Below are 26853 nucleotides of genomic sequence, written 5' to 3'. Positions count from 1 at the left end.
GCTGGCAGGTGAATTTTGTCTCAGGCAGCGCCAGTTGAACAGAATATAAGCTAAAAACAATGACGGGCATCAGGTGGTGTCAGTGAGTGACCCAGTTATGGTGTTTCCAGATGTATCCAACCAGAAAAAAGCATGGTTACACAGACGGGTGAAGTGTAGTGGGAAACCTACGAAGCAGAATATCCCCATTTTCAGCCAAGTCCATCCACAGCGGAAGCAATGAAGAAATCCGCCAAATACCAGTGAAATGGAAGAAGGCCTTCACTGCGGAGTCATATATTCGAAAACACCAACTGAACAGTTACAGACTATTGGACAGGGAAGCAAAGCTCTCATTTGCATCTTGTTTATGAAAACTGTGTACCCGTCTTCTTGAACACGTCTTCCTGAACTTTCTTGGATACTCACTGGCTATCACTCAAACGAATGCTACAAAGCAATTCCACAAATTCCGTAATAAACCTCACTTTTCAATGGACGCGAAGCGGATTTATGAAAAATCACATACTACTCGCACGCCTCATCAGTAGTATCCACCATTACACCCGGAATTATGTGAGGTCACCGACAGCTTGCTGATTAAAGAAAAAGGGGTCACCTACACAGTACTCGGTTGCATGGGTCTAAAAAATCGGCACATTACGGGGACTAATAGAAGAAACAGAACTGAACTTAATCCTCGAATTAATGATTGAGATTCCAACGACAAACGAATTTCCCCGTCAACAACAAAGAATGGCGGTTCGTGGATTTGTACCTTAAAATCAGTGATTAGCACTATCAATCCGCACTGTACCTAAGCCTGACTTGATATCGGTGGTACACAGCAGGAAATGTTGCGAAAAAATTACTCCATGACAGTAAATTGGGCATCGAGACTTGGAAATCAACAACAGGTAATCCAAAATAAAATCATTTTTACGTAAAAGGGCGGCGTTCTAAATTGGTACGTGATTGACACTTGTTGAAATGACATTCCAAAACGCTCATTAGATACAGATAACTGGAAATATCACCTTGAACAGCAGGTTTATTGTTCGACCTGAGTGCGGTATAAAAAAAGACAACCATTGAGAAACGGTTCGAAAGCCGGGGCTTCATCGATGCAAAAAGTTACCGTATGTACATTTACTAATTAGGGACACACAATGCATCACGTAGGTCGTCCTGATGGTCCGAAAAACATGTGACGGCAAAGTGGGCATGCGGGATTGCGGCTAGTGGTGAACCAGCGGTACATACAAGCATAATGGAAGAGCTTTCTACAAGTGTGACACTGCATCTTGGGAAGACTGAAATTGGTGTTGTGTACGACTGAATAGCAGATTGCACACTCCTCAACACCCTCGAATTTCTTTCGCACGTTTCGTTGCCATAGATCGATCCCGTCCAGGATTGAACCGTTCTGCAAAACAGCAAACAGTGAACCAAGGTAAGAGGTTGAATCGCATTTAACACGCGGCAAGCAATACAGAAGTCCAATAATTCAAAGACAAATCCAACATCATTTCATACTCACGCAGCTAGGAATTGCAATCAGTGGTACCACCTACAGGAGTGAAGCGTACACGTACACACTTAAGAAACAGTAGTGACAAAGAGAGTCCTGGTGACCATGTCAATTGTCTTCGCAGTGTGAAATTCCTTTGTTTTTTATCCAGAAATTCTGCCTAGCCTAGTTGTAAAATTACGGCCGCAACCACATCTGGCCAGTACGAGCTGCATCGGACAAGAAAAAACGTGGGACCAGTAGACCTACTTCTGATACACGACTAAAGATGCATCAATTAGAATAAGTAAAATAATCCTCTGATAAAAGGTTGGGATTAGCTATATCAAACGTCCGAAGGATGCCCTCGAGATATCACAAGATGTATGTAAAATTACGGCCGCAACCACATCTGGCCAGTACGAGCTGCATCGGACAAGAAAAAACGTGGGACCAGTAGACCTACTTCTGATACACGACTAAAGATGCATCAATTAGAATAAGTAAAATAATCCTCTGATAAAAGGTTGGGATTAGCTATATCAAACGTCCGAAGGATGCCCTCGAGATATCACAAGATGTCGAAATCAGTTTCACTAAATGAGCTTTGGTACCGCAAGGGATAGAACAACCTGCCCAATGTGGTTGTACACTGTGGTTGTACCACTGTGGTTGTACACGGTAATATTACGAATCTATGTGCATTTCTGTTCAGTCATTGCAACGGTCAAAATTGTCCTAGAACGGCTGCACGTCGTTATGTGAGAAAGTTCCGGCATTTTTCATCTCCTTTCGATTTCCCGATAGTATCCCAATGTCTCAAAGGAAATACAAAGATGATCCAACGTCAATATAAGGCACCCTAAGAGAGAGCCCAGGCATCGGTAGGAAACGCGAAGAGTGCCTCACTTCTCAGCCTACTTATACTTGACAACGTGTCACTTCCTGATTACACTAAATGAATCCAAGAATTTTCCGGAGCTTTACAAAATACGAAATTTTAGCATTAAAGAGGCGTATTCTCGGAGTGCGATCATCCACCAAAAAGCTATATCGCTCAGTTGTGGCATTCTCTGATCACGGCGCCCATGCAGCCCGAAAAAAGCACGAGAACTGAGACAAAGTCATATCGCACAAGCTCAAACAAGAGCAGTTGGGAGGTCAAGGATGTATTCGAATCATATATCTTTGAAGAATTACACCTTGACCAGAAAGATGTAGTTGCCGGATAGACAAAAGATCGACAGATACTCTAAAATATGCGTTGTAAATTGGAAACACAGGAAACCACCAACCACGAAATCAGTGAAATGATGAGGGGCAACCAACCTGGTTGTTAATGAAAACTGACAGCTGCACACTCCAAACGTTGCCCTGTTGGGAGCTAATAGCCACAGCCCGGTCACAGGTGACAGTAGCCAGTCCGAGTGGGTAGTTTGTAGGTAGCTGGATGCTCATTTCCATTGAGTGCTCTTCAGTAACTTGGTATCTTGCAATTACCTGTGAAAGAGAGGGAACAGCATAATGACTAAAACTCACATTTAATTTAAAGAGTACGTTTTCACGCACACGGAACGGCGCTCGTTTTGAACATTTCAAACGAACTGCTGGCTCAACAGAAGCCAGATTGACATGAATTCTGGGAAAAACATCACGTAAAGCTTAAAACAACGGAGAAGGAACCGTTCCGGGGTAAGTGTAGACGCAGTTAGCTTACCAGTAAACGGAAACCGGGGGCTAACCTGATTGTACCTTTCAAGGGTACGACGTCAAACTTCTTAGTAAGCGCATTTTGGGTGCGGACATATAATGATGCTCCCTTGGGGTTTGCTGGACAAATCTATGGACCAGATGGACTAGACCGGACTGCCTAGCAAACCTAAAGAACAGGGAACAAAACCAACGCAATGCAGTTGGTCTAGATGCAACGTATAGATGATTAGTCATATACAAGTATTTAGTTTCCCCAAATTAACACTGTTTTCAGATTGTAGTTATCTGACTCCACCACCCCACTGGTAATCATGACGATCCGAATACAACTACGAAAGAAATTTACCGAGTTTGTTTTTCGTCTAGGTATATTTCACTATTTCATCGAATAAGGCAAATTTTTTGTGAATACTCGTAACAACCGTCAGGCTGACAGATCACATATGTTCCGTCAACTATATGGTTGGCTGACATCTTACCAGGTGTCTGAATGTTACATAATAGTACAGTGAAACACTGAAGCAATGGCTCTACCAGCCTATCTAAGCCCTCAAAACGAACATCCTCTTACTAAGATCCCTTTTGTCACCAACGAAAATCATCGTTACATCGTATTTGAGAGGCTACCGCTCCAGAAACATTAAGCTGAAGGGTACCACAAACTGGCAAGTGCAAGCTTGTACGTGACTCAATTGAACTACTTCTTACCAGCAAATCACTCCTAGACCCAACGGGATTAGAGGAGTTCACGATACTGGAGTGAGATCGCTTAAAAACGGCTAGAACGGTAACCCGCGCACCGCACCACTCACAACCACATACACGCGAGTAACAACACCACCCATCCACAGAGTAACGTGCTTGCAACGTCTGGAACAAAGAGCAAATTGCTTTTGGATATCAAGCAAGGGGACCATGAAATGACTGTGGAAACGCCATAAGGACAGCGCCGAGAAACGATGTATTACGTTTGCCACGAGTGTCCATGTACAGCGGGAGACCGCATCACAATAAACAAACACGTCTCCAAAAATTATAGCATAAGACAAGGCCGAAGCCTACAGCTAGTATATTGTTGCGCGACCCGACGAGTGTTCTCCACAAGAATGGTCTACCAAAACTGGCTTCTTCTGTAAGGATTTTAGGGAGTGACAGATTATTCAAGTGACCTTTCAAAAATGGTGCTTCCTGAGAGCGGTCTGTCCACAGGAGTACCACGTCACCACAAACTGATAGTCGATTACAGAATCCAGAGAAGCTGTGTAGAAAGCCCAAGCCAAGCCTCTTTGTCTGGGGTGCTTGTTGAGAAGGCTACTCTATTTCAGCTTAAATTCCAAAAGCTAAAAAACGAGCTTATTTATGTTAACTGACTTTTAGCAGACTAACATCGACCACATGTTTGCGTGCAACCCCTTAGCGGCTGTGTAAATCTGATAAAATAAGACCAGTGGGTGAAAATGCACAGGCCAGTTGTGATCAACCAGTCGGCCCAAACATTATAGTGTAACAAAAAGCATCGGTATTAGTTACATGTTCATCAGTGATTTCCCAACATTATCTGCCAATTCTACCAAGTTTCAAGACAGTGCTGCACCTACCTTGTATTAACACTATTTCCGAGCGCCGTTTATTAACTAACCCTCAAGGCAGCAACAAATAATCTGGCAGTATTTGGAAAACCGTATGGGTAATCACATTGCCGTCCTTAGGATGACATGTCCGGCGAAAAGCCTACATTTGTCAAATTTGCTTGTGTTTAGCAGGTAAACCGGTGAGAACGCCGGTTCACCAGCAAACCAATTACTTCACGGTATTTTAGTCCGCATGTTCATAAAGTAGAGGCTGTATTATGGAGAATGATATCTTTTGAATAGCCCACTTGCCTTGTCGCATTCAGACAAGTCTCAAGACTCCTCACCTGTGTAGAGCCTTTCTGTCGAGATTCGGATTCCCACTGCGATCTTTGATGTAGGTTGCAATTTCTCACACTAAATTAAGGCCATCCTAGTGCCGAAATTTTGGACGTCCCGGTTTCGAAAACTAAACTTCGGCTGACCGTAGAAAAATTCATTTGAGATGTGCGCCACGGCCTAACCAACAGAACTAGTTACCAGACAAACGGCCCTTGTTTCTTGATGAACTTCCGTCCGAGGGCTTTCGTACAAGCGACAGCCAACTTTACGGATATGACGTAAATATAGTGTCCAGGTTTCGCTGCCGCACAAAAGTGCGGATACAAACCAGCCTGCCTTGCTAATTTATGCGTCCATACACAAGTGCTATTTGCTCCGGACGTGTTTCTTAGGGAAGTCAAACGCTAGGCTAACCTTCATATTCCGTGTGTTGAGTTTACTTTTGAGCGTTAAACCTGTACTGCCAAGGTGGTCATCACAACTACTCAGTTGACAGTTTTGTTTTTGGCGTTGAGTCGCTGGCAGATTGACGAAAGACAAGTGTTTAAGAATCATACTTCGGCTTAAACATTAAGCCAAAGGCCGAAGTTAGCTCTGTCAGGACTCCACTCCATTATCGAAGCATGGTACCTCGGATCGTGTGCCAAACAAGATAGAATTTGTCTGCAGTGGGCAGAGTAGGTAATCCCTTTCACTCTCCACCGAGAAAAACATATTATTGGTTTAAACTGGATAGAGAGCGCCTGCTTCGCCAATATTCCCTAATCAGAGATCGCAACGAAAGATCAGGATTACAAACAAACCAAATACAAGCAATCTGGAAAAATTTAAAAATTGTGCGTCCTCACCTTCGCAACCCGAAAGGAGGACAGTGATATCATATTACGATGCCTCGACAGTACAGTATCGGCTGCGGCTCACAGCCCTGTATTCAAGTTTTGGAATTTCCACAGGTAAAAAATTGAGCTTGGAGCCGACAGGAAGAATGCCATTTGCATCGTTGTTGATACTCCATGAAAACAATTACAGCAATACTCGGAAGTGAAAACAGTTACGCCAGAAATCAATCCCTGTGAGTAACCCAAGGGTTAATTCCAGCTTGATATACAAACCTAATGCTGCTCTAAATTGACAAATGTGAGACCAAAACTATCCATCAACGAAACCGAAACCAGATTATAAAATTCTTTGTTTATTCCAAGTAAAAAAGCCTGGGCTATCACAGGCGGAAAGATTGTAAAGACTATTTACCCCAAGTACAGGCAAATCAAAACCCTAAGAACGTTGCTTGTTAAGGGAATGATGAGCTGCAGACTTAAGATAAAACTTTAATTTGAAAGCCACGTATCTATTAAGTGCTTAATTCTACACCGGTCCCAGGAAACTGCGCGGTTATTGGATAAATAACTAGCTACGTAGCACAACTTACCTCACGCGACAGTGGACGACTCCTTATACTGATGGATCCAACTTCATTTGACGGTGACAGAAAATCGAACCATCCTTTTGGTGTTGTATTGTCCCGTTTCATCTCACGTAATTGTGCTCTGTATTGTACCATGACCACCTCATCACGTGCCAAGCCGGGGGAAAAATGTCGCGAAACAATGGCTTCAATTGTATTGGCTAGCTGGCGTAACCGCCCAGGTTTGTGGGCCGTAAGTGGACTAATCACAAGCGGAAAAGATTCGCCATCCAAACAGCACGGGTCTGCAGTAGACGGAGAGCTAATCCGAGTAAACCAACTACGGAACAACGCTGGGGCTTCGGCGAGGAGTCGTCGAAATAGACGAACTGCCAAATGGCTGATATCGCGTGCGATCCGAACTCCGGATAAGGCAAGCAAAGGGTCATCCGGAGCAAAAGCATCTCGCCACTCTCGATCATCCCCAGAGGTTAACGGAACAGACAGACGAATAGGACGACGTTGTCGGGATGGTGAAATCAAAGAAAGCGCAACGATCAGGTCAGCGCGAGAGGCAGAGACAGGTAATAATAGGCGTTCATCAGGTTCCAGACGAGAAGGTGTGTTTATGAAAGTGGCCAAATTACCGGGTGGAGGGATTAATAGACCCAAACATAATACAAACCGATCGAAAAGAGGTGCAGCTGAACCAAGAAGTGCACGCTGTAATCGGGCTCGCCCCTGGGACCCAGTACAGCTGAATAAACTCAAAATTCCATCCCAAGCCAAAAGGTAGCGCAGAATAGACTGATGAGCCATCACATCCAGAAACCAACCATCCTGAAGGGAATATTTGAGAAGATATCGTAAAACACGTGATCCACGTCCCCAATTGTTACTTAGGCTTTCTGATACCAAGTCTTGCTCGAGTTCGGCAGGAAGACTGTCGTAAAGTGCGGTCAACCAAGAGGGTGGTAGACGGTGGATAAGATAACTGCTCAAGCCGTAGGTCTTGTTGCCATCGGTGCGATTTGTATGTGCGCACACTAAGCGGGTGAGTAAAATATGCCCGAGCAGTTGTCCCGATTGGTAGGGAGAAAAACGAAGTAAACGGATAGCTAAGTCAAAACTGGCACGTAACCCTGGAGTTAGTTCATTCACACTACTTGTTCGCGACCGTATGAGTGGGGTGTAAGCAACTGAACTGGAGCCACCGATGTCCAGATCAACTAAATATTCCACGACAAAATGAGGTTGCTCAGTGAGAACCTGAATGAGTTTGATGGCTGAACAAGTGGCGAATGCTGCACAAGCGGCTTCCAGCTGTACCGGGGTCACTAATTTACACCCGGGCTGGATCAGTCCTGGTTGGGGGAGGCACAATTTGAGAATAACGGGTAGAAGGGAGGAATAGAAATGAGAGGAGAAGAATTGTTCCCAGTCTGTCGAAATGGAAACAGGCGGCCGGGCACGACGTGGAAGCACTGGATGTTGCATATTTGGGGATGATTCACGGTTATCTTCTTCTTCCGTTAAGGCTGCTTCAAGTTCATCGTGGTCATCTTGGAATGTGTCCAACAACTGGGTCTCATCAAACACTTCCTGATGTTCCCGCTTAGTGGATGCATCATCAGTAACCAAAGCATCTTCTTTGAGATCCAGTTCTTCGGCTTCAGCATCTAAGTCATCATCCCACTCTCCACCTCCAAAGTGACTCACAGCTGACTTTAGTGGAGTGGTGGTCGGGATAAGAAAGTAAGACAAATCCTTCGGGGGTGGAAATTTCTCAACAAAGATTGCGCCCAGTGCAGCTGCAACGCGAAAAACACGAAAGCCAAACAACGTTTTGTGGCTGCTTGGATCGGTCACATCGGAAGCACCAGCAACCGCGGCACAAATCCAACTAACAGTGATGCACATTATGAAGTCCCACTGTGAACGGGTGAGTGAGGGTCGAAGTTGTTCTAGGCGCAAACTCAGCTGAATAAGACACAAATGGTTTGTAAAAGTTGCTTTGTCTGTCACGTGAGTTGGTCGCCATTGCCACGGTTGCCAAAGCAGTAATAGGCTTTCGAGGAATTCCATTGTGGCAAGACTTGCAACGAATCCGGACTGAAAAGCCAAAAGCCCAGGAAGCTCATCTCCATTACTGCCCTCTACGAGTTCTGTAAGCCAGGCGTTAAAGTCGTCGGTTATGAAAGATAAAAATGTAGTCATGTAGACAGGTGAAACTGAGCGGACACTAAACAAGCTCGATCCAAGTTCGAGAATTCGTGAAGCTTTTGCACAATTTGTGGTCGATTCACAATCACTCAAAGTTGTAGGCGCTACGGCTAGACTTTTCATACGCCCTAGAAGTTCTTGATGCGGTACACATCGTCGCACAACACCTGCTGGTATGTATAGTTCGCATAACTGACGAAACTGAATCGCACCTGATGGTTGGTTAAAGCAACCGTCAGAAAACAGGTGCCGTTCAGACCACGAAGAATGTGGCTGTTTTGGGTCATCAGTGCAACCGGCGATCAGCTTGAAGTGATGTGGCCACAAGTTCGGATGGACGGTGCGTAAACGATTTAACAACACGGCATTCAAAAGCGAATGGACTAAAAAACAGTCTTGGATGTTAGCGCAAGCTAAGGGTGAGATAGAGTGATAGTCTGTCTGCATCAGTTCAAAAAGCTCATCCAAAGGAATATCAGCCGTGTTCTGGTACCACATACGGCCAAGTTCGGATGCATAAGAATCAACCACTTGTCCAAATACCGATCGCGCTGGCTCCAAATCAACACCAGAGTATTTATTATCTGATTCCACAATATCCGTTCGCTTCTCAATAGGCCAACCAAATGCGACACAAGGATCGTACGTATCACCGAGGCTGCACAGCCACACCCGCAGTATACCAAGACACTGTAGGTAGACGTTCCACCTGGTGACATTCGACTTGAGTTCTTGAGGAAGACCCAGACGCAACCCCAGTTCGTGTAAACGCATCGATGGGCCCATACACCAGGCATCCACTGCACAGCCAAAACCGGGAAGTAAATGGCGTGACGGAGGCGACAAAGTAGTAGGTTCTGAAAAGTCAGACACAATTTTTCTCACTGTCTGTTTGATCGTTTCGGCAAGTTCCGATAACCACAACGGTGACAGAGAAGGATCGTGCAAAAGTTTTCTTAACCTCTCTGCGAATCGTATCAGACGGGACGGAACATAGGGTAAGTACACCACAGCGCTAATCAACAATTGATGTAAAGAATACGTAAATTCGCTTGGACAATCAACTGCTTCAACGTTCCCAACATCCAGAGACAGATAAGAGAACAAAAGCTCTTCTGCTTGGTCAATAACCTCGAACAGATCCAGGCATCGAGAATAGAGAGGTTCTTCGTCTTGACTTGCTGCCAGTGACTCATGGGACGGGAGAATCAAGTCCGTTAGCTCTGAGTTTGAAGATAGATTTTTGTTGACATGAGCAAAGTGTTCCACGGAGAACAGAGCAAACAATAACCTACAAAGCTGAAGGTGCCAATGATTGGTGAATTCAAGACTGGGCTCAGTATCACCCGGAGTGATGGAAACAGTTTCTAACAGAACAGTAACACAGAGAGTGAGATTTCGGAGCACACGAGGCGATAAAGTGTGGGGCAACAACACATCGGAACTTTCAGGTAATTGTCTACTGAGATAACATGTGACTTTTCCCAGCACCAATTTCCTCAGTTCGACGAGTTCGGAATTCCTATCTACAGTTTGGTTAAACAACACTGACAAAGTTGCATGCAGTAATGACAGGGAAGTCGAGACAGCGTGGACATTAGCAATAGTCACATTGTTGAAAATTATATCAAGCGAACTGGAGCACCAGCTGGATAAAAGATTGCACAGATCACGTATCAAATCGCTGGGGAGGGACAGTGCAACAAGGGCGGGAAGGAGGTTCCGAAGAAATCGGAACTGAATAGTGAATGGGACAATTTCTTCGGTTACGATTGACGACTTACACCAGGCTCGGATAAATCCAGTAACAACCGACTTTGACCAGCAGCCAGCATGCACGTCCATTGGCAGGCCCGGCAAAATGACAGAAAACAGTTTATCAGCAATGGGAGGCACGGATACTGTGTAGTTTGGAGGTAAATATCCTTGCAGACACAGACAGATGATAAACAAGCAACTGCGCAAAGGAATCTGCAAGGCCTCATTATCAGTTTTTGCCACGTGTTCTGAAACATCACTGAACAGCCTAACACACCAAGATGCACGCACAAACTCAAAATCTTCCTTCATGGTATCAAGTATATTGCCGTCCCGGCGTCCAGCCATCGCAAGTTGGTCAATGAACTTCAGAAGTCTAAGTGGATCCATCGATCCCAGACGGAACTCAGCAAAAGGTGTTTCAGTATGCTGTGTATCACTCGACATCACAGTGGACGATATCCACTTAATTAGGTGCTTGTGAATTTCGCTCAGCAGGGTAAGTTTGGATACCAGCTCGGATCGACCCAGATGGCCACATAACTGAGCCACCTGTAAAAAGCAGAAAAACATGATCAACCGGTTACTATCTATTGCTGCAGTTCATCAACACGTGACTCTGAGTTAATACAAACAGGTGAAATAGTTTCTCATCAATGCTAGACAAGGTCATGTGAATCCCCATCAATTTAGTTCGAACAGTCCTACTTCTATCCTGGTTAGCCAGTCCCATAAAATGACAGCTATTGACAAATTTTACATGCTTCCAAATGCGGAAACAAAAACTACGATTGAGTGAGGTTTCGGGGAACAATTATGAGTACATATGAATGGAAAGACACGTGTGAGACTAGAAGAGATGACTGTCCAAGCTATGCCGCACATTTGAGGTCGTTTAATGTTCACGCTAGCTGATTGATTTATAAGGTGACTTAGCAAACCGCTACAAAATAATCATCTCAGATTGTCCTTAAAATTATCCACATAGCTGGTTACCATTCAGGTTGACACAATTTGACTCTTCATCGGTATCCTGCGAATGGATGTGTGCACGTATGTTGATGCTTCTTAGACGGATGTCAATCGCCCTGTCAGTAACCAGGTTATTCCCCTACGGGTATAGTCGTTGAAAAAAAACTACGTTAAAATCCTTGTGCCTGCCGTCATAGCCAAAAATTGTCGCGATCATGACACGCAATCAATCTTCTCTAATACAACAAAAATTCGGCCCCGGAATTGTGGCCCAGAAGCACGGGGGGGACGGAATCGACCACCTATCACTAAGTTGGGGTTTCGAAGCGGCTTAGCGGCTTAGTTTAGCTCTGCCAAAGTGGCAATAACTTTTGCTGACTCACCGACGTCGGTTAACGCAATCATGCAAAACCGGTCGATTTAATTTCACCCGCTTATTAGAACTGCTCAGATACGTGGTTGTGAAGGGTTTCTATAGGATGCTGACCCGTGCTTACCTGCTACAGCTAATACAGCCCTATTGGGAGCCCCTTGCAACTCTCAGATGTGATTCAAACCACCACCATTCGGTACATACGAGTAATCAGCAGGGTGGTTAACTTGTCACTCACTTCTCAGTTCAATCGTGCTAGTAAAGAATGGTTAATAGGTTCCGAAAGGAAACATTGCACGAGCTGAATCGGTCTTTTTCTGAGAAAACGTCGTCTTCGGAAAGTCACTAACAAAGCACACATTATGAGCCATGCGGAAAGATTTGCCTCGCGCGATAGAGTGAACTGCTAGGAAGTCTCAGTCACGTGGTGAATTAAGTTTAACCTGTTAAACGTATAATTCCGATGTGAGTGATCATTGGTTCTACTGAAACCATCATTACCCCGCAGCTGTTTTTAACCAGCAGCTCAGTCAGCATATGATATAATCAGGGGATTGGAAGCGAGAGCCGAATTTTAAGCTTGAAAAACTTTAAGCGAACAAAATAGCCGCTTTTCATCTACGGGATACGTTAAAGAAGGTAAAAATGAGTAGACTTCGACGACAGCTGTTCTACCAACTCACCAAGCACACCAAATAAAACAAGTTTCGATATCATTGCGAAGAAAACCCTGTGATACTGTGGCAGCCCGGCCTAAAGCTGTTGCCTTGTCATGTTGGTCGTTTCGGTGCTGCAATGATCCTGCGGACTAAACTGGATGGAACCCAGTTCTTAAACTTCCAACCAAACCAGGAAGACCAAACTGGAGCAGTCCGACAAAGAAAAGCTAGTCTTTGTATTACGAGAAATCGTACTACAAGACGGCCTGAAGATAACGTCATACTGTCCCCCACGATAGGAGTGTGAAGGTAGTAACAAAAGACTAGCACGGTAAGATATATGGAAGCAGCGATGCTGCATTCCTCCGAAGGACGTGTTGGAAAAGGTCGGCCCTAAAACCTGCACACTCCATTGACCCAACGGTTGACTGTGACCGCCGGCGCATTATTCAATCCGGTCGAAGAACTTTTAAAACAAGAGTCTATTGCCACTCAAAAAGTACGTGCTATGCGCAGCCGCGTTAAAAATCAGACAATGATGCATTACTCCTGGGCCCACGAACCAGGCCAGCACCCTGTAGTCGAGTGGGTCAGACCAATGAGTCGTTGGCTATAAAACGTCGACTATAAAACGACCCACACCCAACTTCCTTACATTTTACTTTCTAGGTGTCCGGTGATCCAGAAGCAGCACCTTTCGGTTTCAGCAGTGAAATGTTGAGTTGAGCAAAAGAACTGAAGATGCCTTCACTCGACTGCATCCCTGCGAACAACAGACTATGGAAGGCTGTCCGACACTATCGACAACTGAAGATACCAAATTTGTCCACTGTATCTTCAGACTGCATTTTAGGAAGAACCATGAAGACCACTCAGTATGGTCAAGTAGGCTTGCAATTTGAATGTCCCGCTGGAAAAAATCGGTTACATTGGCAGCAGACTTAGTGTAGGCGCCTTTTGAACCGAAAACGGCAATCTCTTCATACAACTATATGTTAATTACCTGGTTATCGCGGGCAACCAACACAAACATGCGCATCATGTTAACTAACGTCATCAGCCGTAACAAATCGGAAAGTTAGATCAACCACATATCACTAGTTGCCGGTCGTGACTCTGTAGGCAAGACTGCCGCTCTCTCTGTAACACGTCTGAATAAGATAGACACTCTCTTCGTAGCCGTGTTATCTTGTGGCTAATAAAACCATCTACGGCTGAGTTCCCTGTCTGCACAGAGGAGTTATCAAGATAATCATCTATCTAGCTGTCTAGGTGGTCGTGAAACCCAAAGCGAACGGGTTATCCAAGCGACGACTTGCTCGGAATTCAAAATGGAACCAACCATTCTCAGTTGTCTCCGATTATTGTGGCTGGCTTCTCCGATATATTTTGAGCGCTGTGATTTCAAAACCTCGTGATCTGATCTGATTCGTTACTGCNACTCTTTGGTGAATTCTACGTTCTATGTTCGGAGTCGCCTGACACAAAAAAGAGAAATCACATTATGTTGAGTCCCCATTAATCTGATTCCCCGGCGTGTGTGACATCAACCTTGAAATAATGCGCATTCATTTATCGTCTTCAGACCATGGAGATTTTCAGAAATTGAAACAGCCTAACTGTAAGTCTAAGGGTGATGTGTTTTTGGCTGGAATCAAGGTCCGAATGAGTTGAAGGATAACGTACCACCGTTAAATGTGGATATTATTTGAAAGACTGAGTACTTCTGCTGATTAAATGCAGCTGTTTTAAGTTTTATTAACGTGGTACCCGTGACAAACCAAATAAAGGACATTGTCCATTTCGACGCTGAATTTGCTGGAACTTGAACCTATTTTGCAGTTTACCTGTGCGTTGCCAAAGCAACCATGTGCGTGCTCACAGATACGCCTGCAGGTCTATTCAGCAGTCATACCCATGACAAGATGTCGCCACTGCTATCTCAAGGTTAGACATTTGCATGAAATACTGCGATCGAGACCTCTGCCCATCATCTTGTCAAGGTCACGGCGCCCTGGCTACAACCAATCACCACACAAGCACGACTTACACCAATAAGGGTTATGCCATTTTGGTTGTCATGCCAAGATAGTAACCTGAGTGCATTTCCAATCGCATATGATGAAGCCGACACGCGAAACTGACACCGCGGATGACTCCCCACTTCGCTCATTAGTACCATTAAGTTTCCTACGCCTGATAGCATAGTAACTACAGCTAGTGAAACCAAGCCAAACATCGCAAAATAAAGGATGGCAAACAACGTTACAAAAATGATTTAGAATGAAGAAAATGAGGAATCACTAAAAGCTTCTACTAACTTGACTAAATACTGCGTTCAAATAGGTCTCCCGATACGTTGCTGGCTGGGAACTGACGAGTAACATACGGTGGTCGCTCAAAACATCTAGCGAGTCGGCCAAAAGTCGAATGACCACCTTATGGACGATGGCATGCAACAAAGGACTCTGGGTGGGAAGATCGTCGGAAGAAAGTTGTGGGAAGGCTGTGGCAAGTTTGTCTATCAAGAACCGTGCACACTCCAAGACACCAGTGACGATGGAAACCGGAATACCTGGATCAACGTGGACTGTTACGGGTGCTTTGGGGTCATCGATCCCTGAAGAAACCCTCGGCGTCAATGAGGCCTCCAAACCAGACAGTGCGGAATCCACAAATAGGAACATCAAAATATCCTCTTGGGTCGGTGTCATTGCGTCGTATTCTATGGGAAACTTGCTCAAAATACTGAGCAAATTTGAGTATACCTAAAAGTACAAATAAACGAAGCACGTACAACGAAATCGACGGAGCGGACTGGAAACAGAGCATAATCTGTCATTGTTTCTTTCACAGATAAACAAAACACTTCATAGCCACCAAAGGCGTCCATACGCTATCCTTCATAAAAAATTCAGGTAGGATACTACTCTGCGCAAGAAAATGCGTTGCGGCACCCATGCGGGTAGGAGCTTATACATGATCGTTCAGTGCAGCTGACCAAATCGCGGAAGGTTCCAAATAACCGTGTTACGCTGGACAATTCACTAGGACCCCAGACATACGAAAACATGTCGATCTTGGCCCGTTACATTTCGGTTAGTGCGCCTTCTCGTTGTACCGCTTAACTGCACTTTTCCCTGTGAGGTCCTACCGAAACAAGACAATCAAACGTGAAAAAACTTGAGCGTGAAGATTACGTAAACTCGAACTCAGGTCAAGTCTCCTCAAGTTAGGCAATTACTGGAACTGCGTCTTACTCTCAAGAAACTGTTAGCCAAAGGTATCCAACACATCAAACGGCAAAGTAGCGTCTCATTGTCATGGATTTTGGTTCGCTTGCCCTCCGAGTATCTTGGTTGTAAACGTTGTATTGTCAAGAGTTGAAATGAATCATACAAACTGAGTTACCGGCGTCCCTTCAAAACAATTTCAAGGTTATTCCTTACGAGAAGTTCAATTCACTCGCAGCTGAGCGCCGAATAGTGAATCAGCACTGTTTCGGATGGTAGCAGTAGGTCAACGTATGTCGAAACAAAAGTACGTCAGACGCCGGAAATGAGCTGAAAGATGATAGTCAAGAACAGAAAAACTGATAGTAGAAGACGCATTCTTCGATAGCACGACATTATCTGGTGGACACCAACATCTTTACACCTCAAGCTAAGTTATTCGTAAACTAGCCCTGTGGTTGTCTTGGAGACTACTTTCAGGGAAAGGCTCAGAATACAGTGATTAGGAAAGCAGCAGAGTAGCCCGCCAGTGAGCACCAGATACAGACAGTATTTGTAAACATAGTTGGACCTCTAGCCAGGAGGATTTTCGTTAAACCCACGGCGGAAAAAGTCAGGCGGAAAACAGTCAGACCTCGTTTATAATATGTCTCAACTGAATGTGCTGAACAAAGATCGCCTTCGTTTTATTGAGATCTATATTTAAGACATAGAAGCATAGTTCGATATGGGCTCTGGAAAACCAACTACCAGATTCACCTTTCTTGAGGCGCATCAGATAGGTCCAGTCCCCGAATCTCCACCAACCATATTTCCTACTTGTACAGATATTGCAGTAAATACTCATTTTCTTATCAAGTCAGTGTTGACGGGAAGATGACTGCAATTCACCTTAATCTCCCGTTTACGGCACTCTTCATGGGGCGGCCGTTGTGCAGCACACTGAGTTGAAGATTTTGAATGAGATTCGAATAAATTTAAACTGGATTTTATGACAGCACAAACATGTGAATATACCGCGAAACATGAGCGACTTGGCGTTCAAGTAAGGAATGAGCGTGGTAGAAATTCGAAAACTAGGCCTATCTGCTGAGCCCATAAAAGAGGAAACCGGTAGTTGGATCCCCTGTTTATATCGAGTTCATGAGTAATACTGAAAGAAGTAGATCGGTTTGAATTGCTTGAGACCGCTCTGGATGTCAATGGCTATCCTGATAAACAACCTACATCTCCAAGGGCCAACAAGCTTGTCAAAAATCGCTGAAACATCATGTGGTGACCTCGAAATCTCATCCGGTCTGAAACACTGCTCACCAGCTTTAGTCCGGATTCAACCCCACACCCCATCAGCCTCAGTCCATGCAATTCCTACCGCCTTCTCGGCTAGTGCGATATCCCTACTGTGGCATCAAACAAGGCGGTATGAGGGGCTCGTTACCTCGGTGACGAAAACCATCGACGCGTGCATTGAGACAGTGTTGTGTTCACATTTACACGAGCCCATAAACGGGAATGACTAACCAAAACATGCAAATGAAACGGGATCAATAAAAAGTGGTGTCCGTTCAGATAGGCCAATCGGAGTGATACTCGTCAGATCGCTCGCGTACCGCTCTTTACCCTATGGGAGGGAGAGAGGTAAACACAGCCAGCTGGTGCGTCAAAAAATTAGAGCGTGAGACTAAGGTGCGATTCTCATCGCGATTCTGGTTACAGATTCTTGTACGCAAGAACTCTGTTCCACCGCATTTCGTGTATCTGGTGGGGGCAAAGAAATGTCTTTCATATTAGAACAGGTCCAGTGGTAGGACAACGTGAGGACAATCATCATTACCATCAATATTATCGTCATCATCATTTGCGTGACATCAGGTTTCAACACTGATGCTTCGCTGACCTACAACCACGATTTATTTGAAAGCCCTATTGTGAAGAAAAGAATAGTCCTTAAGATTCAGGTACATACCGCTTTGACGCCACAGGTGGCTCAAATTAGCAAACGCGACTCGAGCCTTGCAGATTCGTGCACTGACCTCATCTGTCACACTACAATCAGAACTAGCACAACTTCCAAGGTACCTGAAACGCTCCACAACTTCGAGTGACTCTTTCTGGATTGTAAGTGGCGCGTTTAGTGACTGCATGTTCACGAGCATGACCTTACACTTTTTGGGGTGAAAACTGCATGCTAAGGGACGAGATTACTTTGGTCAGTTCATCCAAAAACACCTGCGTCTTCTGGCGAATATACACTCATTTGCAAACTAATTTGGTTTTAGTGAGAGACTCACCTGGAACCCAGCTGAATCTCTCGGTCGTGGTGTTCTCAGCTGGGTTCCAGGTGAGTCTCTCGATAAAACCAAATTAGTTTGCAAATGAGTGTATATTCGCTAATTTCGTGCAATTTGGTTTCAAGTAGAACATAAAGTTGACGGAAACCCGGGGACTGCGCCTACCTGATGAGCCTCAAAAAGGGCGAAACCAGTCGTGGGCTGTCGACGGATTTTCAGCAACTTTATGAGTAGTACATTGCAAGGATATACCTGCGTCTTCTCTTCGAAGACGAGAACAATGTGGCCTGCACATTCCAGATAGATAAGGTTTTCGTCACAGGCTATTTGGACACCAGGGTTTTGGAGATCTTCCAGCGTTCACCCCAATATTTCATCGATCACGAAATTAACTAGGAATGGAGAGAGTGGGAAGCCCTGTCGGACACCGTTTTGTGTACAGAAGCTTTTGGAGAGCTCTCCATATACTGTGACACGTCCGGAAGTTTGAGAATGCAAAGGACTTATGTTCACAAACTTCCCGCGTGATTACCTGTGTTTAATCTCAGAACACTAAAGAAAGTGAAATTTCATCAATTCATGAAAAGCAGCAACTCATTGAACAATGCCATTGATCTACAACCGCATATTAATGACCAAACTTCCGTAGGATTACAGAATACAAACAGCGCACAGTGGTGCGCCTAGTACCACTCACCTGTTTCGCATAAGGAACACCAGAAGGCGATAACAACCGTTCCAGCTGAGGGACTAAAACAGATTTCCAGTCAACCGCAGCCCAAACTATGTCACCGGGTACGTTTACCAAACACGATAACGCGGATTCCCAGCATTGAGCGTAACAGGATGGGACAGGTAATGAAGACGGAGGCGGTGGAATCAGCTTGTAGCCACTCAACACACCTGAAGGAAGCGCGTCACCCAGAATCAGACCTAGTTGGCCGATGGTGCTCAAACATAGGTAGGAAGCCAACTGATTACCCTTAGGGGTAGTTGCTATCCAATCTTGCCAATTCTGGTTACTACACAACGCCGTGCAAAGTTTGTACAGCGAAGCACGCACCAGTGAACTGTTGCCGGCCACAGTGCGGTAACCCGGAGACGAACTAGATATTTGGCATTCGAGTATTTGTGCAACACGGGACCATAAATTGCAGGGGGATAGTAAGACGCGAAGTCGCTCAAGGTGTCGACTGTCCGATGGTAAACTACCAATTTCGATGGCCACGGTGGCCACGAAGCGCAAAGTCCCAGCCAACTTCACCCAAGCATTGGTTTCACAACTTTCCAAGTCGGACATAGCAGATGTTTCTGTATTCCCCGACATGTTTAACACATATTTCTTTCTCCCTTTTTCATTAATCAGGTTGGAAACAGCCATCAAATCTTCGGACAATTTTGCTTCTAACAAATCCAATAAGGTCCGTGCACAAACTTTGTAGGCGTCAGAACGTTTTGCATTGGGGAATGTGTCCGACAGCCCTCGATTGGCCCATGAGGCAGCAGGTTCGTGAAAGTCAACAGTTGCGAATGCCCATATCGGCAAAATCTGGTCAGGATAAGAAAGAGATGAGGAGTATTAAAACGAAACGATAAGATCAAACTTGGTGGTAACAAGCATATACGAACGACGAAGAAATACGGCAGTAAAAGAACTACAAACAACTGTAAGAGAGGCGAAATCTCGGCCTTCCAGGTTAATTAGGGTAGAGCTAAGGCTGATCCGTCGGTGAGAAAAGAGAAAACACAGAAAACGAGTCTGAAAAGCGGATAGAGAAACATGGGAGAAGCATGAAAACCTATCTACTTCACTAAGTTTCCTAATACCCTTAGTAACAGCATCGACAACAACAGCGGTATATCGGTATTAAAAACTCGTTTTTACCCACCATACAGCAACATCGACGAGATAAAACGGTGGATTTAGTGCAAGAGTCGAAAGACTGGAGGGAACGATTAAAAGTAAAGCATCTACACTAAAAAAATGCACTAATATACGCAAGTGAACATTACGTTAAAGAAAAATGCCTAACTGCTTCAACCTAATGAATCTCACCCCACTTACAAGCAAGCACAGAACCGACGGACAAACCTCAATGAGGTGATTTCGGTAAGTGGTGATAAGATTTCCCAGTTCGGAAATTCATCTGGCTAGGAAGTGACAGTTCCCACCAGGAACAAAAATGCTCATCACACAATAAAGTTTCCAAATTCTTGTGATAAAGTCATACGGGATCGAATCAAGGTAACGTGAAGACGTTATGATGTCCAGTTCGAGTCTATCTCGAAAGTCCTGACAATTAGGAGTGCGAGTAGAGAAGCGCAATCCTGAAATGGTGGGTGAGCATAGGTATGAATGCATACTCCAACCAACTTGATTTTAGAGCCTTACTGGTCGCCCTAAAAGGGTCAATTGGGTTTACCAATACAGCAGTCACGTAAAGGACATAGTTCCGTGGATTAATATTATTTCTCACTGGAGAACTTGAGGCAAAAGGAACATTCAAAGGTGTCGTCCCTTTTTACAAAAACATGAGCAAGACTGCAGATTTGTGGGATCGGAGATTGAACTAAGGCTGATTGTTCCTATTATTGACTCATTATCCCACCAGAAGTCGATCTCTGTAGACTCAGTGTAGCTTAGTTTTACGGTGATCCTTGGTGATCTTACCGTCTTGGTTTTTGCCTACCAACAAAAGCTTGTCTACCGACAAGTCTGTTTTGCCAACAAAACAAACTTGAACCTTCAAAATGCTCACTAACATACATTGGTAAGATCGCGTAGCAGCTAATTGAACAAATAACACACCTGTTTGATATAAGGCCCAATTTCTCGACCGACGCGTGCAGCCAGAGCACTCATTGACATTTGTAACAGTTCACGCACTTTACGATCGGGATCGGATGATAAACGCGTGTATATTCGACACCAGAATGGTAATGTGGCGACGACGGCAGAAGTCTCAAGATCCGATGACGACTGTTCGTCGGTTGCTTTGAGTAGCTCGTGAAATTCGCGCAGAGCCTTCTGCTTTGTAACCGAATCTCTCTTTTCCAATCTCCGCAAAATACTAAGAAGCCTGGAATCAAGCCCAACAGCATCGGGGTCTTGCGGAACAGGGACGAAACCAGTAATCCGTCCAAGTTGATCAGGATCTGTCACTGAGGACGTAGCCCCCTTAGGAGCGGACAGTGAGAGCAGTGGGAAAGGCAAGCCTAATCCACCGGTCTGGTTTACCAGAAATTGGGCGGCCTTCTCACTGCTCGACGGTTTCAAGTTTTCTTTGGTTCTGGGCTGAGCATGGCCTGTCTTCTTCTTGCCACCCATGCCTGAAAGTTGCAGAGGGGAAACGTATGATATTCGTCACATGATCCATAATGAATACCAAGGAGGTGCCAGACACAATCACTCTTACGGCAAATTCAGTAGGATACAACTGAACGAAATTGAAAACTGGCGGGGACACCAAGACTGGGTACGATCAAACGTAGCTGGTGATAACTTAAAAACCAGCCATTGGAGAAGTCTCCTTCAAGCACTAATGTTGTTAGAAATACGCACATAGTGGGGGCGCGATGAATCTGTCACCGGTACTGAATACGGTGAGAGGCATCCCACCTCAGCTGGAACAATGGTATACTTGAAGCACGAGAAATTGGTGTGCACTGACCACTGAAACTATCCACCGCGCACACTGAACCAATACGTTAGGTGATGGGTTGTGCCCTCCCGTTTATCAGTGAGCTACATCGTAGGGTGATAATGAACTATGCTCGGCCGCAAAGCCCAAACCCACGATTTAACGGCAAAAACCACGTGACGCCTGCCGTCAGTGGACTAACAGCACTCACGGTCGGGTCACCAGCGCGTGATGTATTCCTGGCTGGTAACCAGATCCACTCAAAATGCCACATGAGCCCATTGGCGACATCATGCCATGGTAACAGCTACCTCACCATAAACACGAGGGGAAGATAATGTCAGTTCACCCAAGCTTAGACAGGAATACCAGACCCAACATTGTGGGCGGATGAGGTTGGTCTAAGGTACAAAAGCACCTCGGATGATTTCGCTGAGCGACTCTGCCACCTTGCCAGAGTTACCTTTCAGCAAAAGCCGTGCGTGCCGAGGATGTCACTCGTATACAAATCTCTACGGGACTTCAGGACCATGTCCCGCCCATACTGCTGATCGTACTATCGATTCGGAGCCGACCATCCTCCTCCACAAAAGTCGCGGCAAAGTAGTCGAAAAGTAAAGATAACTACGCTGGGGTTTTAACCTAGTGGGTACCATTACCCTTCCCGCTTATATTCACTGACAACATGATCTTGCACATACAAAATTTTAGGTCATATCTCAATGACATGCAATCAACTTCCATAAAATTAAGTTGGCAACGTAGTTAAAACTAGGTGCAGTCCAACTGTCGTCAGATGCGGCTAAGTTCAGTCTCGTTGAATGACACTGACGAAAAAACTGATCACGCAGGCACCATTGCGAGGTGAATTAACGAAATTCTCATTACCGGGCACGTGAACCTTACAAATGGATCTTCCAAACCTGATTAATGAAGATAATAGCGAACACTTATTGAAATTTCTTGGCGCACTTAGAGTTTTTCTGTTGTGAATAGAGATTCTTTCTAAATCGAGGTTGGCTATGGTGAACCACTTCTGCAGAAGCCGATTTTTCTTCTTCGGATCATTCCCGCCAGGGGGTTACTGTACTCACCTTATAACTACAAGGACTGTTCACAGGATCCCATCCGAATGAGCAGCCCCCATTAAAAACGGTTCATGCTCGAAACGGTCATCCTGCATTGCAAAATATGTTCCGATACTTAATGGATGTACATCACATACTCTGCTTAACACCATTACTTTGAGAATACCCTTCACAAGACAGCCATTCAATTCAATTTTTTCAGCTCACAAATCGTACACCGAAGTGTAGTGGTTCCAGCTGCTACAACTTTGTTCAGCAAGGATAAGTACAATAAGGAAATGGGAACAACGCGTCGGAGACGATGGTCTAACTCGGACATCGACGACAAATAAATCTGTTCGTCCAGTATAGCAGAAAGTGAGAGCTAAGAAGTGAAGGCGATAGCTTTGAGGCAGGGACGTCACTGGCTGCACCATACCGCTATATCTAAGATTCAGTAACAATCTGTTGCCGGTCCCATAGTTCCCATCGGGCAAGACGACAGTTACCAACGTAACTGAGTCGACTGTTGACGGACTTTGTGCTTCGTTGCCAAGTCATCGACTGATATCCCGTCCGATACAAAGGGAAGCGAACTTATCTACCACACGGATCAGTGGCTTAAAAGCATTAAGATGGGTTACAGAGGAAATCTTATATGACACCATTGGATGTGGACCGGGAGATAAGCTGCCGTGGACACGTACACATTCACGGGGGCTATAGATCCTTATGAGACACAGGAATTTAGAAGGGAAAGCCTTCATCGCCAAACTACCACAGTTCCTAACGAACAAGGGAGACAAAAAACGGATCGAGAAACACGACCATTGTTGGTGGTCACAGTCAGAGGTGGTCCTAACAACTGTCACATGATAGATGCAACCACGGCCACAGCGAAACCTAACTTGCTAATCCGACTTCTCTCGATGGTAGACCAACCTAGGCAGGATAAGGTTAAATAGCATCCAGGAAGCTAAGGCCGAAAGAAAGACACTGCGGTGGTTTTCATACGGTTTTTTGCACCCTTTTTATGTAAGAATCGTCGTCGAGGTGCTCCATTCTGTCAGTGTTTCTCCCCACTTTGAAGGAAAGTCGCCAGGAAACCGGGAGGCACCCACCAACTTCTTTGGCGAATGCAAGATGCAAATCATCTGGACCAGGTGCTCTGTTGCGCTGAGGCAATAAAATATTTTCATACACGTTGTGGGGTTTGCGGGATATGTATTATTCATGCTCACATCACCCTCTTTTGAACAGTCGTTCTCCTGTCCCAGCGTACATATTCTGGTGAGTCCACATCGAAGGAGGGGAAGCACTGGACTCAAGTTTCGCTTTCAACAGAGCTCATCAGCAGTGCATATCCAATGGCCGTGCCGTTTGAACTCCGGACACGACATGCTAGGCGAGCGTGTTACCACTACTCCGTTGGACGCATCTGAATTTTCACATCCGAACGGGCGAACTTGTGGACTCACCAGACTAACTACGCCAGGACAGGAGGACGACTGTTCAAACGAGAGTGATGTGAGTATGAGCAACTAAATTTCAAGCCGAACTTTCGTTGTTGATTGTGGTACCCGACCTAAAGCTGACACCTTGTCGTGGTGGTTGAGCTTCTGTGCTGCAATGATCCTACGGGCTATACCGGCTGGAACTCAGTTCCTAAAAGTTCAACCATGTCAGGAAGGTCAACGAGGAGCAGCCCGACGAAGAACAGAGTCCCCGTACTATGAGGCGGTTTGGAAGTAAAGTCATACTGTCCTATGCGATAAGCTGTGAAGGCGGTGAGGCGTTTCCACCACGTGACCAACAAGTCCATATCTACAAAAGCAGCAATGCTGTCTTCTCCCGAGGAAGGAACGATTAGAAAAGGTCAGCCCCAGAAACTGCACATTCTGACCGCAGAAAAGGTTGACCGTGACCACTGGCGGATTATTCAATAAGGTCAAAATACTCTTAAGACCACAGGGTCTGGTGCTACTCAAAGGGCACCTGTGCGCAGCTGTACGAGGAGCGAGGCTTCAATGTCATACTTCCCGCGCCCTCGCGCCAGGCTCCTGCAGCCAAGTGAGTCAGACTATAGAGTCATCGGCTCCGAGAAGGGTTTCCAAATAAAACCTTAAACGCTCAAGTTGGTGTAGCTTCGGCCTGGGCAACCGGAAAGTATCAATTGCCCTTGCGGTTCTTCACTCACTGGTCTTCTACAATCCCTCCCCATCCATTGTACAATGCAGTGCAATCAACCCATCTGCTGACCCCCAAGCCACTACTCGCCCAAAAAAATCAACCAAAATAATCACATACTAACTTCGAAAGATTTGATCCACGTTGAAGCTTTTAGTATCCGTACTCTATTTCACGTTGGGCGACAGACATCCCTTGCTGACACCTTACTTTCCCTCTCTATCGATGTATGCTGTGTCTCCGAAACACGCATACAAGACCCCACTTTGGTCGTGCTCCTCCAGCCGCTTAGGACCAGCTCAGATGTTCCACATTTCACTCTTTAGGTGTCTGATGATCTTAAGGCAGTGGCTCCTGGTATCTACGGTGTAGTAGTTGCACTCAGCACCAAGACTGAAAGCGCCTTACTGAACATGACCCCAGTAAGCAGTCGCCAGAGCTGTGCGGTTGTCTGGCTCAATTAGGATTAACGCACGTCGGTGTGGTAAACGGTGTTTGTTTGTCGTATCAGCACACGCTCCAACAGACTGTAGTTCCGAGACCGAGAAGGACGGGTTTTATCAAGATGTGTCACGACTACGTCAGTCGGCAAGAAAGACGGATATAGTAATCCTGGCGGGTGATATGAATACTCCAGTTGGACGACTAAATCCAAAATAAGCACATTGGGTGGTAGGTTTGAAGCTGCCTCACAACGCCCTTTTTGCCCAACCCTGTGCTGAGCGACCGAGAGGTGGATAGTGTATGACCTGACAACGAAGTGCAGAGACGTTAACCAGTAACCTTACTCGGGTGGGCAACTACCGCCTCCTTGGATGGGGACTCCAGGACTCAAATGACTAATGGCTGATGACACTGGCGGGAATGGCCCAATCGCGCAATCAGTGGCGCTCGTGCATCAAAACTATGCCTTCAATCCGCAGGTACCCACTTTCCGAACAAATTGAACATGCCTTCGCCTCCAAGGCTTGGTTGTATGTTCCACTTTCCCGTTTTCCGGTTATCGAAACTGTAGCAGCTGGAACCGATGTGCCAATGGCACACGGTTTATAGCTGATAAATTGAATTGAATTGAATTGGCGGAAAGGGCCCAATCGTGCAGTCAACGGCGTTCGTGCATCAAAGCTATCGCCTTTAATACGTAACTACCCAGTTCCCAAATTAACCAAGTATTAGCCGTATGTCTCACACTATTCCCTTTTCCGGTTATGGAAACCATAGCAGCTAAAACCAATGTGCCTATGGTACATAGTTTATAGCTGATCATTCGAATGATTGAATGCTGATAGCGGAATGACGTCAGTGTCTCAGTGAGATTCATATGGTCCTTCCAGGTATTGAGTTGAGGCGGTCCAACTTGAGCGTTCCTCAAATTGTTCAGCACATCGTTTGAAACGTTTCTGTCCCATCTTTTTTGAAAGCATTGAGAACAACACCAGATGAGAACACAGGCACGTCAATACCACACAAACATGTCGATTAATTTAGAAATCCCCATAACGAAAAGTCATCATCATCATCATCATTGTCAGCTGTAGTAACCGCGTACTCGTCCTACAGTGCTTGCATCATCATCATCATCATCATCATAGACAGCATGACATCAGTGTTCAACACCGATGCTTCACTGCCGTACATCCATGATTTATTTGAAAGACATATTGTAAACAAAGGAGTAAAGGTGGACGGGGGAGGGACTAGTAGCACCGACCCAAGCGTTTCGTGATCTCCTTCATACTCCTCTGCCAGGTCATGGGTTGGCCACCTCTCTGTTTACGCCACTCCGGATCGGATTGGGAAAACAGTACTCTTTTCGGAAAACGATGGTTCGGCATACGTAACACATGTCTCAACCAACGCAGCTTCTGGTGCTGGACACATTCTTCAATGGAAGTACCCGTTACACAACCGAAAACACGCTTTCTAACT

The 26853-nt window shown here is 45.4% G+C and overlaps 1 protein-coding gene across 1 annotated transcript; it reads right to left on the bottom strand.

The window, feature by feature from the left end:
• Positions 1 to 632: 632 nt before the first annotated feature.
• On the bottom strand, positions 633 to 21359 carry T265_14772 (hypothetical protein; the record flags this gene model as incomplete). The annotated part of the gene is made up of 6 exons (XM_009175156.1): positions 633 to 1405; positions 2819 to 2989; positions 6545 to 11053; positions 14827 to 15273; positions 18727 to 19578; positions 20839 to 21359. 6 exons carry the CDS (start codon positions 21355 to 21357, stop codon positions 1154 to 1156), a joined length of 6750 nt encoding a protein of 2249 aa, XP_009173420.1.
• Between the last annotated feature and the right edge of the window lie 5494 nt (positions 21360 to 26853).

Source organism: Opisthorchis viverrini (assembly GCF_000715545.1).
Source record: "Opisthorchis viverrini unplaced genomic scaffold opera_v5_258, whole genome shotgun sequence".
NCBI lineage: Eukaryota > Metazoa > Platyhelminthes > Trematoda > Opisthorchiida > Opisthorchiidae > Opisthorchis > Opisthorchis viverrini.
This window is presented reverse-complemented; position numbering and strand designations above follow the sequence as displayed.